This window comes from Ascaphus truei, chromosome 14, assembly GCF_040206685.1.
Source record: "Ascaphus truei isolate aAscTru1 chromosome 14, aAscTru1.hap1, whole genome shotgun sequence".
NCBI classification, from domain to species: Eukaryota; Metazoa; Chordata; class Amphibia; order Anura; family Ascaphidae; genus Ascaphus; species Ascaphus truei.
Window position 1 is genome coordinate 25421288 of NC_134496.1, and position 14964 is coordinate 25436251.

Consider the following 14964-nt stretch of genomic DNA (forward strand, 5'->3'; position numbering starts at 1 on the left):
AATGAGTTTTACCAAAGGGCTTCCTCAGGGGCATACTTGATGCATGACCTGAATTTCAGCCGGCAATACAAAATGTCCAGTGACATAATCCTAAAAAGTTGAAGGTCAATGCAATGCACGGTGTCAATAATTTACTATTGTCCTTATAATAATAATAATAAATATATATATTATTATTTTTTGGAGCATTATTGGAGATTACTGTATAGTAGAAAACAGTTCTCACCCATGAAAATATACATGGCGAATTGTGTAATGAGACATTTCTCTACCCTTCATGTTTCTCCCAGCTTTTTTCATCTTGTGTGTGGGTGTCTTCCACCCCTTTCTAATCTAAATTAAAAGCTCATTCCAACTCACTCCAGGTCAACAGTGTAATTATGATCCAGAGTTGGTTTTGTATTTCCATTTGCTGTTCTGTTACAGTAGCAACTTTGGTATTACAGAGTAAGAGCGACCATGCATTGTAGTAATGTAAGAGTTTTCTTTCACCTGATTGCATACAAGGCACATCTTTCCAGCCATTAAAATATATTTTATTTATTCACCAGCGCAGCTAAACTTTTGATATTGAATTAAAGTACAACTGACAGCAACTGCTAGGCAAAGCCAATCAATACTAACAAAATGCTCTGCTGGAACTTTTAACGCAATCCAAGTAAAAGACAGTTTACATCAAAAACAGTAACAAAAGGCAACAATTCACCCTTTCCTTGATGGACAGACTGGTAGTGCTTTTCAATATCTCACAATTAAGTAGTTTCAGAGATGTTTAAAGCAATGGAGATACTGCAGAAAACTTATTGCATGAGGCTAGGTTTGTAAGTAGATTTGCCATCAACTGATTGAGCCACCTGTGCTGAATACGGGATATCTTTAAAACCTGATATGTTGGGCAAGGAGGGGGGGGGGTCTTGAGAACCCCTGGATTAATCCAAGAAAAGTCACATCAAGGAGAAAATTCAGTGACATTGATACATTACGTTCATCGCATCCCGACTCAAAAGACTGAGCCACTAATTGAGCCACCTGTGCTGAAGCAGGGATATCCTTAAAACCTGACCTGTTGGGGGGGGTGGGGGATGTCTTGATGAATGGAGTTGAGAACCCCCGCATTAATCGGTTTAGGTGCTAAGTGCAGGACAATTTCTGATTTCCTAGGCACAAAGGTTTACACTACCCGTACCATATACTGTACCAGATGTATTTCATTGATGCTTAACGAATCTGTCTGGTAGAGATGCCAAAATGGATCCATCTCATAATAATGTGCTAAGAAAATCCTCCACTTACTGCTCCAATAAACCACTTCAAAAACTGACACTTGTGATATTTCCTTAGTTCCATAATGCACACATGGGCGATTTTGACACAGGAAACGGAATATGCCAACATACTTAGTATCCTGTTTTTATTTCTCCTTGAAACTCATGTTTTAGGCATCTAATCAAATCTATCCTTTCCTCAAAATTCTTAACATTACAAGCAGGTACAGGGTATACCATGCTGCTTCATTGCTCGATAGTTAAGGCACAAGTACATATGTAAGTATATCTTTATTTATATAGCGCCGGCGGCTGTACAAGAGACAATACAGTACAGCGAATTATAACACAATAAGTGCAACAAACAAGATCAGACAATAGGAAAGGAAATCCCTGCCCCGGAGAGCTTACAATCTAAGTATATGCCATTAAATGCTTAAAGATCACATGCAACACAATAGAATGGCTGAAATGACATTTAACAATGTTTTTATTTTAAACATAGATATATTGTGGGTTGTGATATCTCACAGGGACGAACATGGGAGTTTTTCATAGATGAGCTTTCAAAACCTTCTAGGTTTCTGCTTCAAGTAAATGGATGAATTGAATTTACATTTGTCCAGGACCAGTATGGCTATGAGAACTTGGAACTATTCTCAACATTGACTGCACGATCCGACCATCCCAAAGACTGCTGTCCTTATCAAATGAACGGTGAAAACTTAAAAAGGTTTAATGAAATGTGACAATAATAAAAATATGTTTTCCGTATTTGAGTATCTTTTACTTATAGAGGCCTTGGGGCAAAACAGTGATGCCAAATTATTCTTGCAGCAATTGTTACTGTATTGCTCATTCTGGTGCATTTTGGTGAGATATTTGGCGATATTCTGCATTAACCCTGCCAGCGAATCCTATGGAAACAATGCGATATTCTGCGTTATCAGCAGGAGAGGAATTTTACTAGCCAAAAGGCTAGCAATGTATTCTGAAACACTAATGTCATTCTATTTGAGTGTAAAGCACGTGAACAACCTCCCTACACATCATATTAACTGTCCCCCTTTAATTTTACCAGTAACCCTTGTTTTGCCAGAAGAGTCTGCTACTGTATGCCATTCATTGCAGACCCCTTTGGCAGCGAAAAGGTTAATCCCAGCCACAAAGCTGTGCATTTAAAAAACTGTCTATAGGTTGAATTACCGGTGGAAGAAGAGAAGACCAAGGTGACCGATCCGCCCGGCAGATGGCAGCAAAGAGCCTTTCTGTGGGATGGAAATTGCCAACAGACAAAAGATGAACAAGAAATAGCAACAGAGAGCTGAGGATTACTGGGCATCACTAGCAACGCTGTGCGAGTGGCAGTGTGAGACTGGTCCTCTGTCACTCCCTGCACAGGGATAACATACCAGGAGCTGAAGGAGGAGCAGCATCCGACGTGCTGGTTTAGGGACCCGAGACACAGCCTGCGTGGCTTTGTGTTGCAGCTTCAGCAGGAGCAGAGAGAGGGTTTCTGTTGCTGCACTTTCCCACCTTCCTTTATTACCAGGATGACAATTCAGTGGGTGACAGCAGCTCTCGTTTTGGGTGTTGGCTGCAGTGTCCTCGCTACGAAAGGTAAGCGAGAGGCTGCGAAATGGATTCAGGGCTATGGGAGTTTGGGGTCCATCTGTTCTGTACAGTACAATGTCATTTAAAGCAGCATTTTATTCAGCACTGAATCCTGTGCCAGTGAACATGCTGCAATATAACGCACTTTTGGGAAGGACCTTATGGCTCTGACCCTCTGAAGCTCCTTCTGATCTTGGTCACTTCATCTTCCTGTTCTTCTAATACCAAATAATAGATTGTAAGCTCCTTGGGGATGGACTGTTGTGCACTATATGTAGCATTCATGAAACTAGTGCCTGGATAATGTATAACCCATGTATTATTTGCATTAGTGTTTTCACTTAAAGAACAAAGCACTATTACCAAACATTATTGATGCGCCTCCATTTGTCAGCTGCTGATCCCAAGGGGTCTGCATATAATTCCCACGAACCTGGTCCAGAAACTTAGAGGAGCTGCTGTGGAGCAGACCCTTTGATTGGTTATGACTTTGTGTTACTGTAGTAGATGATAGCAGTAGAAGACAATACTCCCAGAATATTGAGGGGTTTACTGGCAAAGGTTTAAGGGTGATGCTACTTTACTAAACATTTTCTCTAACCACAGGGAGTTTAATGGAAGTTTATAAGGATGCACATGAATAACAAAGTGGAACATGCCATATTCAAGGCACATGGGTCTAATTCCCCGCCTGATCATTCATTGCTTCTTTAACCACTTTGTACCCAGCTGTCAATGTTATATTGTTCTTCTATGCTGGTTTGGTTAGCAACACATTGCAGCATTCTGCATCCTCTTGTAAGTAAGGGGTCAATGTATGTAGATTCCTAACAGACTTTGAAAGGCTTTTTTTTCATAAGGGATAGTTCATGATTCCGCAGTGTAAAGGGTAAGGAGTATATGCTGCTGCAGCTCTGGGTAATAAAGTCACTGTGCTTCTGTACATACAGCCTTGTAACTGACCTGTTCCCCACTTCTATTTCACAAGATGCAGTTCATTGCTACAGTATTTTGAGAGCTTTGCATGTCTATGCAGGAAGAAATATACATGCTATTGGTGGCTCTTACTATCTGCTTGAAGATCCCATGAAATACAGCAGAATTGCTGAAATGCCTATACCTTTACCAATGGGTTTACAGTAAAATAAATATTAACTCCAAGATCACACTACCCAGAGAACTGATCACATTATAAAGAAAAATGCAACTTGTAATGTATATATTTTCAATGTTGGAGGTTATAATGCTTCTGGAATCTGTGCTGGGTGCTTATTGAGTTATAGACGTTGTTTCTTCCAGTACAAATACTGATACTGATATTTTGCATACACACACACACACAACTGGTGGTAAATATATATATATATATATATATATATATATATATATATATATATATATATATATATATATATATATATATATATATATATATATAATTGATTTTGTATATACAAAAGTCTAGCCTGCCAAGACTTGCCTTTCTGTTCAAAGTATATCAAACTGGATCCTTTGTTTTAAGCATTTTGATTATTTCCATTCCCCTTCGTGTCATGGTATACTACAATATCATGGTTTGTAAAATGTATTTTATTTATTTATAAAATATTTTTACCAGGAAGTAATACATTGAGAGTTACCTCTCGTTTTCAAGTATGCCCTGGGCACAGAGTAAAACAAATAATACATGGTTACAAAAGCTTTACATACAAATATCTCCAACATGTTCTTAGTAATGAGACTTACTATTTCATGTTCTTGTCTTCGCCTTATCTTTTTGATACCCCCAAAGAGATTACAAAATGCCACAAAGGGGACATTTGGCTTCTGCCGCGAGAGGAAACTTCTTTGTGAGTGGCACAGTTTGCCTCTTCCATGAGATGGTTGAAACTCTTATTATTCTCGCTGGAAATATTATTTGTTGCAGACAAAAATTTAGACCCAAGGCGAAGAATCAAACGAATCAACGTTTATTGCCTGAACAATAACCTTTTATGTTCCTTCTTAGTAAGACATAACCAAGTCTGCTGTATACAGCACCTATTTCCGGGTGAGAGACTTTCTAATGTTAGCATTTGGAAGTCTAGACGTGTTGGAAAAGCCACCACAATGTTACCTAGAAAATGATACCCTAACCCTTTATATGTAAAAATGTAGCTTTTGGCTGCCAAATCAGTGGTGAATACAGCAACAAATATACGTACGGTGTACACCAGGACTCATTATTGCTACTAGATTGTTCTCGTGCATAAGGCTGACTGCAAACAGGTTGCTGGTTCAACACTTTTATGCTATGTTAAGTAGATACTTTTTGCAGTTTGTGACACGTTCTTTAGAATGTTCCGCCATCCCCAATTTATGACGGCGATCAACGTACAAGAAGTGCATTACGTTTACAAGTCTTTTTTTTTTTTTTTTTTTGTAGCTAAAGTTTTTATATAAATTAGAGGGATTAATATATTCTATACGTAACGTGATAACAGGGTTCCTCACTTACATGGCTTCCTAGCTTTCCTACAGGTCTTTGCCGAAACTCTTCTGTCAAGAGGTACTGTACAAAAGGTGACAATAAGGGAGCTATTCACTAATTGCTGAAAGCCGTTAGTGATTGCCATTTCGAGAATGGATCCTATTATATAGTGCTATATAGGACAACAAAAAGGCACATGTGCATTGACCGTTTTGTTTGCTGGTTAACAAGTTCCCAAACTCTTAAGTTGTCGAAATATAGAATTAAACTCCACTTCCACTACTAAGCCCCCATTCCTGTGGGTTTATTCTAACCCTGGTATATTTTGGAAGTTCAGAAATGAGCAATATGCCAAAGTAGAACTTGACATGGTTACTCCAGATAACAAAATATCCCAGTATAACTTGAATTAACTCTGTGGCAATACTGGCACAGAGTATCCCGATATATCCCAACGCATCACCCCGGGAAGAACAATGAGGCCGTGCACCTGTTACTTAAAAGGTAGAGATGGGTAAATGTGTAAAGATTCGAGCCACCAAATCTTTGCTGGGTTTATTTTTAACAAAATTCAATTAGCAGGTTTGGGCTGTAAAATATGTACCATCATTTTTCCTTCACACTTCCTCTCTATACATTTCAGTGACATATGCCTGTGAATGTGTAGATATTCAATCACAAGTTCCAGAGCCGGAAGGTTTTGCTGACGAGAGGGGGGGGGGGGGAAAGAGGGTGAGAGGAGGAGAGAGAGAGGGGGAGAGGAAGGGAAGGAGAGACGGTGAGAGCAGAAGAGAGAGGGGGAGAGTGACATATTTTACTAGAGTCCCAAGTGCTATATATATCCCCCTCAAAATGCCTCTGCTCAAAAAAGATCACACCTGAGATACTGTACCTGGGAGATATGCTAAGAGGAGTCATTGCAACATCATTTTCATATCCTATTGGCATATATACCAGGTATCTCTCCGTGTGTTGTTTGAAGGTGGGTTCCAGGGGATACTGTATATATAGCACTTGAATCTCTACTGAAATAATTATTTGTTCTTGTATAGCCCTTCTAGTTTTATGCAGCGCTTTACAGAGACATTTTGCAGACACCGTCCTTGCACCGTAGAGCTTACAATCTATGTTTTTGGTGCATGGAGGCACAAGGAGATAAGGCGGCTTGCCCAAGGACACAAGGAGCTGACACTGGGAATTGAACCCCTGCTTCAAACTCAGTGCCAGTCAGTGTCTTTACCTCCTCCCTAGGCATCTCTCTAAATAGGTATCTCTCGTTGCCTCTCTGCCACACAAACTAATGTGCGGTGGTTGGCGAATCTCACCTTTTAATACCCAAACTGCAAATATACGCTGCTGTGAAGAACCGCCACATTCGCAGCGAATTTTAATGTCGGAGAAAAATCCGCCCATCTCTACTTAAAGGTGCATGAACGCCATGTCACAGAGCAGTGCTAGGTGTACAGTATATCTCCTTCCCCATTTCCTGCCATCAGAACGACAAGTGCAGTACCCACTACTCTTTTTTCTTGTTCACTCACAACATTGCATGGAGCAATGAACATACTGTATAGCAAGAATGGGAGGAGGAGCTCGAAAATAGCGAGTAGTTATGGAGGCTGAAAGCTTACTGTATATATGACCAACATTCATTCACCATACGGATGTAGCATGTCACATTGTTCTGTCAGATAACACAGCATATCCCAGCGCTACTCGGCATATCCCAGTGTTAGGCTGCGTCCATACTGTGGCAGACGAGCGAACAGAATGCCTTAAGTCAGTGTTCGCGTACATGCAGCGTGCGGGCTCATGCACGGAGGCAGCGCGCGATGCACCAGAAATCAGTTTTCGGTCACGTGAGTGGTTCGCCATCATTACCAGCTCTGTGACGTCATTGGCACGCCCATAGACACCCCCACGGACGGCGCGTGTACCATGGCCAGGGAAAGCAGCCACTTTCCCTCAGCCTCCACGCGCCTCCGCACGGGAGAAAAGTCTATGGATGCAGCCTAACTCGGCATATCCCACATATCCCAGCGTTACGCAGCCTATCCCAGCGTTACTCCGCATATTTATTTATAAAAGAAAATTACCAGGAAGTAATACATTGAGAGTTACCTTTCATTTTCAAGTATGTCCTGGGCATAGAGGTAAGATGACAAATAAATAATACATGGTTACAAATACAGTTACATAAGTGAACAGGGTACATATATTATATACAAGACGTATGCAAAGTTAGAGATAATATACATTATAGGCGTATGTAACAGTTACATATTAAAATGTGAGTAACTAGTAACAGGAGTTCGGGTGGTGTTTTGCATAGGTTCTGATATGGAGCTCAGTCATTTGAAGCTTTGAAAATTTAGCCTTGGTCCCAAATACCATTGGTACAGTGTTGTCAGTGTTTAAAAACAGTTTGTTTTGGGAAATCCAATTTTCAAGTCTCAAAAAGTCAGATTGAAGTATGTGATCATCTGCATACATGTGTATTGAAGCTCCCTTACAAGCTGTAGGAAGATTATTGATGAACACTGAGAAGAGTAGGGGCCCCAGAACAGAGCCTTGCAGGACACCACAGGTGATATCCAAGGGGTTGGAGTTAGAACCTTAGATAGACACGTTGGGATCTACCTGATAGGTACAGTACTAGTTTAAAGCATGCTTCCCTATTCCAGAGCTCTGGAGTTTGTTAAGCAGGATAATATGATCAACAGTATCAAAAGCCTTTGCAAAATCTAGGAATATTGCACCAGTGAGTTGTTCCAGTTCCATTCCACACTGGATCTCATTGCAAACTTTTAGGAGGGTAGTTACCGTGGAGTGTTTGGGGCAAAAGCCAGATTGGAATTGGCTAGGGAAATTTGTCTTGGTATAGGAGTCGCTTAATTGGGAGTGAGCACATTTTTCCATGGCTTTGGATAGTATTGGGAGAAGAGAGATTGGCCTGTAGTCTGAGACACTGTTTTTGTCCCCACTTTTGAAGATTGGGACAACTCTGGCAGTTTTCCAGGTCTTAGGGATATGGCCTACAGACAGGATAGAGTCGACTATGGAAGCAATTGGTTTGACAATGGCTGGGGCACCAAGTCTTAGGAACTTAGATTGCAGTAAGTCAGGTCCACATTGGCTGCTTAGTTTTAGTTGAGGAGCGCTTGTGTAATCTCCTCCTCTGATACTGGGACAAATTCAAAATTGTGAGCAGTGTTGGGAGAGGGTGGGGCTATAGGGGTACTCTCAAAATGAGGTTCATGTTTGGTTTGGGTTGCGTTTCGCTAATAAGTTAGTAGCACACCCCACAAAGTAATCATTGAATGCATTTGCAATGTCAGTGGGGTTTGTCAGAGTAATATCTCCCTTAGTGATATTACTTGGTTGTTGATAGTTAGAAGGCTGAAATATGTTGTTGATAACCTTCCAGAAGTTAGCTGGACTTGATGTATTCTGGTGAAGATTGTCAGAGTAATATTGTGCTTTTGCACGTGTTTGCCTTGTGCACATGTTCCGCAGGCATCTGTAGTGATTAAGATCTTTGGTAGTGCCAGTTACTTTGTAGCTTTTCCACAAAGCATCCCTGAACAGGTAGAATGCTATAAGGTCAGTTGTAATCCACGGAAGGTGGGCCCCTGTACTCTTATTCTGCATAGTGGAGCATGGGTATCAGAGTTTTAAGAACTTGGATTGGAAATAGTTGAGCGCAGAATCAGGGTCGGGAATTAAGTCGATTCTGTACCAAAGGCAGTTGGTAAGATCAGCCAGAAACTGTTGTAGGTTAAAGTTTCTAAATGTTCTAGTGAGGAGAACTTTAGGGCTTGATTGGGTGGTTTAATTTTCCTTACACAGTACACTATTGCATGGTAACTGAAAATGTCAGGAAGGATGCCAGAGGATTGGATTCTGCTGGGATTTGGAGGACAGAATCAAGTTTAGCAAGGAATGGTTGCGAGATTTCAGGTTTGTCCATGTTGGTTGGGAAATGTCTGCATTAAAAGTTGCATTAGGTTAAGTGACTTGAGTTGTATCTGGATTTTGTGGTTATTAGGGTCGAGCCAATTGTAGTTGAAATCCCGAAGAACTAGCAGCTCACTCTTCTCATTCAGAGAGGAAATGGAGCCAAGAAACTGGGTGATATCAGTCAGGGACTGTAGAGGGGCGGTAGATGCCAGCAACCATGATAGGCTTAGAAAAGGGAAGGCAGATTTTGCCAACTAGAATTTAAAAAAAGTGTGGGCTTGGGGGCAATTTAACAGTGTAAATTGTAAGGTGTCTGCAATATAAAATAACACCCCTCCTCCTCTCTTTGACTTATCTTTCATAGAAATGAAGTATCCCTGAATGGCGATATTTGCATTGGGAGTTTTAGGGGTTAGCCATTTATCTGTGAGAACGATGGCGTTGGGTTTATGCATAAGGCACCATGCCCTTAGTTCATCCAGTTTGGGCAGCAGGCTCCAGATATTTATATGGGCGACAGATAGACCTTTTTGGAATTTGAAAGGGGTATTCTCAGGCATATGGAACAGAGTTGAAAAGGGAGGGCTTGGGTTAAGTTCAATATCACCTGCTATAAAGTGTAATAGTATGTGAAGAAATTTGAGTAGTTGTTTGCAAATTTTAAATTTGTGGTGTTTGCCATTAGAGTGTGCGGTGATTGGTGTGCTGGTTTTCAGAGTTCTCCACCAACATTCAGTAGATAGTGCAAGGCTTTTGAGTAATCCAGGGTGTATGGTGATGTTGGGATTGGGCCAGGAGGGAGGAGTTTGTAGTGGATAGAGTAACATTTCCATGAGGCCACGAGAAAGAACAAAGTTAAGGTACATACCAGGTTCATGATCACAGAGGTAGGTAATGTTGCATGAAGCTGTTGTGAGATAAGCGAGTGTGTGTAGACAAAACAGAAGGGTTGTGCCTTTTACTTGTCAAAATGTTTTGCTGCATTGCAATGCTAGGGCCTATTCAGGGTTTGTAGTGTGTTGAGTGGGGTGAGAGTTGAGGGGGGGAGGGCAGTTGTGTGCAGTCAGTGTTGGAAGAGGCTGCAGTAAAATAAGTTGTAAAGGGGGGGGGGTTAAGTGTGCAGGCTAACAAGCATGGGATCATAGTGTGGTCAGAGTAGCTCACCTTGTGTTGCCTTGTGTAGAAGAGTTTGCAGTAGGTCCAGTCCCCAGTAAAACTATAGTCTAACTATATTCTCACTTTAAGATGCATCACTCTTAAGATGCCAATGCTAAACCCTGCTAATGCTTTCCCTTAAAAAGTGGTGTTACTTTGATACATCTAAGCAGTCACACAACCCTAACCCCCAATACACTGGCGACACACTTTATTCGAGCTCGGCTAGTCCCACGAATTCGGGTATACCCGGGTGTATTGAGGTTTGTGACTGTTTTCTGCCCGAGTGTATTGGGTTTTTTTCAAGCAGGGATTGAAGCATTTTATTCCCGCTGGCTGCAATACTGCACAGTTTATATATATATACTGCATTACAATTCATGAATTTATGCCATCTGGTAGACACACGAAGCATTGCAGCCTATTAAATCCTAATCATTATCATTTAACAGATCAGCCGCCCGTCAGCCAGGCATGAACCCAGGCTGGGAAGGCAAATGCAACGGGGCTTGTCAGAGGTGAGGAGCGGCGCATTCCAGGTATCTGCCAGGTACATACTGGGTATTTGCTCGAATAAAGTGTGTCGGTGCAGTACATCTGCCTGTTACAAGTTGGACAATTAGCAGCACACAGTTAAAAGAAAATATATATATATTTTGATTTTCAAAACATACCAAAGATCAATAATAAAGACAGGGTGGGGTATTTCAGCATATCCCAGTGTTACTCCAGAGTTTTATGGGATTTAATTGCATGGTTGGCACACAATATTTTAACATATCCCACCAAAGAGAACAATGAAGGCTGCTACTGTACAGATGTAGCAAGACTCACTGTCTCAGGCGCAGAGGTCGAAGGAGGAAGCGTCTGCCACAATCGCGCTGCGGGGGGACAATGCTTCTGTATTGGACCCCACCACAGCATTTATTCTCCAGTGCCGGGACCACGGCCCAGTTCGTCTTACTTCACCTGTAGGAGCTTGAAATCTTTACTGTACATTATACATCTCATTGGAAATGACAAGACATTCTGTATGGAAGGCAAGCAAGGAATATGGGGATCTGTGTGCTCTACTAAAGCAATTAGCGAGCAGAGAAAGCGGGTATTATTGATGCATTGCATTTTGTGACATACAGCTGTGTCAAAAGTAGAAACAGTTACTTTCATGGGGTTCAAGAAAGTTAAATTACCTTAAACTTAGTGGATTTTTGATGCAGATTGAAAGGAAAAACTCCCTTATTTCCCCATAAATCGCCCCAAAATCCCAAACTGATATATGTGGGGGGGGGCGGGGGGAAAGAGCAAAAACTTTGATACATAAAGCGTAACATAAAAATTACGCTTTATGCTCCAAAATTGCTTTAGTACTTACACAGCGTAGTCTAAAAAGCTAGAATAGATCATGAATCATTATCTCCTCTGGCAGCAATGGGATAAAATGAATGAGGTTTTCATCGAACGCTCAACTGCTGTAGTGCATTATAGTCATTCTCAACCAGTCGTTGGTGAGGCTTCATCTTCAATATTTGCCCTGCCTTATGAGATGAGCTTCTCTTACCGTCCGAGTTTCCATGATATGAACTCCTCTGCCTGACTTTATTTCTTGTAATGTGTGCTGCATTCCCATTAAGTAGCTCACATGACACGGCTGGGAGATAGCTAATTAGAAAAAAAGGTCACGGCCTCCTAGGCATAATATAGAGTTTGGCAAGCTCTAGCCAAGGTAAAATGCCACATCCCATAATACTTTCCCGTGTCATGATATTTACAGGGTAGGAATTGGCGTGTGACCAGCCATGCAAAAAAAAAAATGGCCATCTATTAGCATGTATAAAGACTATCTATTAAGATCTATAGACATAAAGGGGAAAAAATAAGAAATGTAAGGGATAAAAGGAATTGTGAGATTATTTGCAGCTTTGAGGCTGGGGGAAAAGGGGCATTTCTTGTTTTGGAATGATAATTGAATACAACCAAAGACAAAAAGCCGCAATGCAATATCCATTATGACAAATGCTATAGTGAAATGCTTATGTCTTTCTTCCTTCTCATAAGTGAGGGTCATTTGGTCAAATTCGTTGGCCAAAGCATTTGTAAGCCTGTAACCATGCCAAGGTATGACCCTTTGTTCAGGTCCGAACACTACCTGGAAATGTTCTCTATACCTCTCTGATGGAGGAAGACGTGTTAATAGACTGGTCATTTGCAGGTGCATCACAAGATTCAAAAGTGGGCAGGGCGAGCTTAAAACCAGGCTGGAGGGGTTGCAAACGTCCAAACAATTGTTTCCTAAATGTGTGTAACACCCCTATCTCCACTAGGCTGCAGGAGATAGGGTGTACATGCAATCAGTCTCTCTCTCTCTCTCTCTCTTGCACTGCAAACAGAATTTCTACCTGCTTCAGCGTAGTGTAGCTCAGCCAGTTTTACCTTTGTCTCAGGGCTTCTACAGTGGATCCAGGTCAAGGCTGGAGTGAGGAGTAGAATAAGTAGAAAAGGGCGCCAGGAACTTTTAAAACAGGATGCTTGCGTTTGTTGTCAGCAGGATCAGCATATCACACAGCATAGACAGGACAGGTTTTCAGCATGTATCTCTTGCAGAAGTCACTCCTCTGCCTGCAGTTCCTCCCAGGACCCATCCTGACCCTGGCTAGGAGTGGAGTAGTCTCAGCCTCAGGTCCCTACTTAAACCTGGCTATAGCCCTGCTCCCTGCAGCATGGGAACCTCTGTTGCACGAGGCACCTACACACGCTTCTTTTCTAGGGTGGGTCCTCACCTCTTATACCCAGGGGGTGTCAACCTTTCCCCTTCTCTGTCTCTGGGCAAAACATGCTGTAGCAATCTGTCCCCCCACTGTTCACATGGCCTAGTAGAACTTTCCTAGCTCTTAGTCATGCCTCATGTGCCTGGGATCTGCAACATTGTATCTTATCTCTGAGTCAGCTCACATGCAGGACCATGTGTAATGGGTTTAACCCCTACACTGCCATTTGTTGATTTTCAATCTAATTTTGTGTGGATTTTTCACTTCGGGCGATTATATTTCACAAAACCGCAATCTGTTTTTTCACTGTGTTATTAGTTTTTGCACTTGTTCTTTTGACACTTAATCACTTTTTCAGTGTACTACAGGTATCAGCTAAAACTGCACTGAAATATAGCTGCTCCAGGCAGCGCCTATATATTAAAATAAGTAGCGCCATTTTGGGGTATGTCTGCGTCTTCCTGCGAAGAGATGAGGGATTTATGGAGCCAGTGGGAGTAGTTAGGGCGGAGCTACATGTGCATACTGGCGCAGGTCTATAATGTGCAGCTTGCATTACTTTTGTTGACAGTTTTCTGCGCTGGTTTTCTCCATCACCTTAAAGGTGGCGTACTTTTTTATGTAGCGCCAAACACTAGTGCAGCGCACGCCAAATTCGAAAACCTGTAAATGTGTTCCAGACAGAAAAAAAACACGCTACTTTTTTTACACAGCTGCTTCAGCGCACACAGACTTCTTGGTAGGCTACATAAAGCCTGGTGCTGGTTTTAGAGAAGGTGAATAGCCTAACCCATGGGTAATCAACTCCAGTCTCCAAGACTGAACAGGTTATAAGGATATCCCAAATTCAGCCCAGGTGGCACTGATCACCCCGAAAATTTATCACATGATCAGGAAGTGCCGGATCAGTCCTTTGCCGCAGAGGTGGAGTGACAGCACTGAAGACTTGGGATGGGCAAAACTACCCACAATGCATCCGCAAAATTGTAAGCACGGTTTTCTCCGAAATTCTATTCCCTAGGAAACCGCAAAACCTCAAAGGTCTCCAAATTAGAATAGTCTCGGTAAACTATCGCCAGATAGTGAGCGAAACATAGTGGGCCATAGTCTCAGCATGACTCAAATCTAGCGATTTTAGAAAATGTAGCAAATGTGTGTTAAACGAAATGGCCAAGCACATTGATTTAATGTATGGCGAATCGTTTGCGTTCTCTGACTAATGCAAATTTTACGCGAGTCGCTACCGCGAGCAGAAAAACTCGCGCCAATTTATAGGAAAGAGCTGAATACAGATACCCGCAATAAAACCTATATACTTTTAACGTTTTTGTTAGGAATCGTTATATAAAAATCTTTTTTTTTTTTAAAGCAATAACCGCCTTTGTAACCTTTTAAGCACATTTCTGTCATTAGCTTCATTTGGTCCCTTGATGGACATCTTGCGCTTTGTGTGGTGGCTTTGCAAAGTGTGCAGGTTCGTCTGACCGTGAAGTGGTTAAAAACACTGGCTGATGTCGACTTGCAAAATGTTTGCAAAGCAGCCAGTCACATCTCTGCCTAACTACCACGGGCCACCTTGGGAATAGTCTCAGGTCTTGTTTCAAACATGCTCGCTCTGACTGAAAATAGGCTGCTGGTTTAAAGACCCAGTTCCGTCTATCCCAGGGGTAGCCAACTCCTGTCCTCAAATGCCACCAACAGGTCAGGTTTTAAGAATATCCCTGCCTCAGCACAG

General features: G+C 41.8%; 1 protein-coding gene across 1 annotated transcript in view; it reads left to right on the forward strand.

Annotated features, from left to right (window-relative positions):
- Positions 1 to 2574: 2574 nt before the first annotated feature.
- Positions 2575 to 14964, forward strand: part of CLSTN2 (calsyntenin 2) — a 590435-nt gene continuing 578045 nt past the window's right edge. Inside the window, exon 1 of the mRNA XM_075570139.1 lies at positions 2575 to 2885. Coding sequence (XP_075426254.1) covers positions 2819 to 2885 — 67 coding nt within the window. The 5' untranslated portion in view covers positions 2575 to 2818. The remainder of the gene's footprint in view (positions 2886 to 14964) is intronic.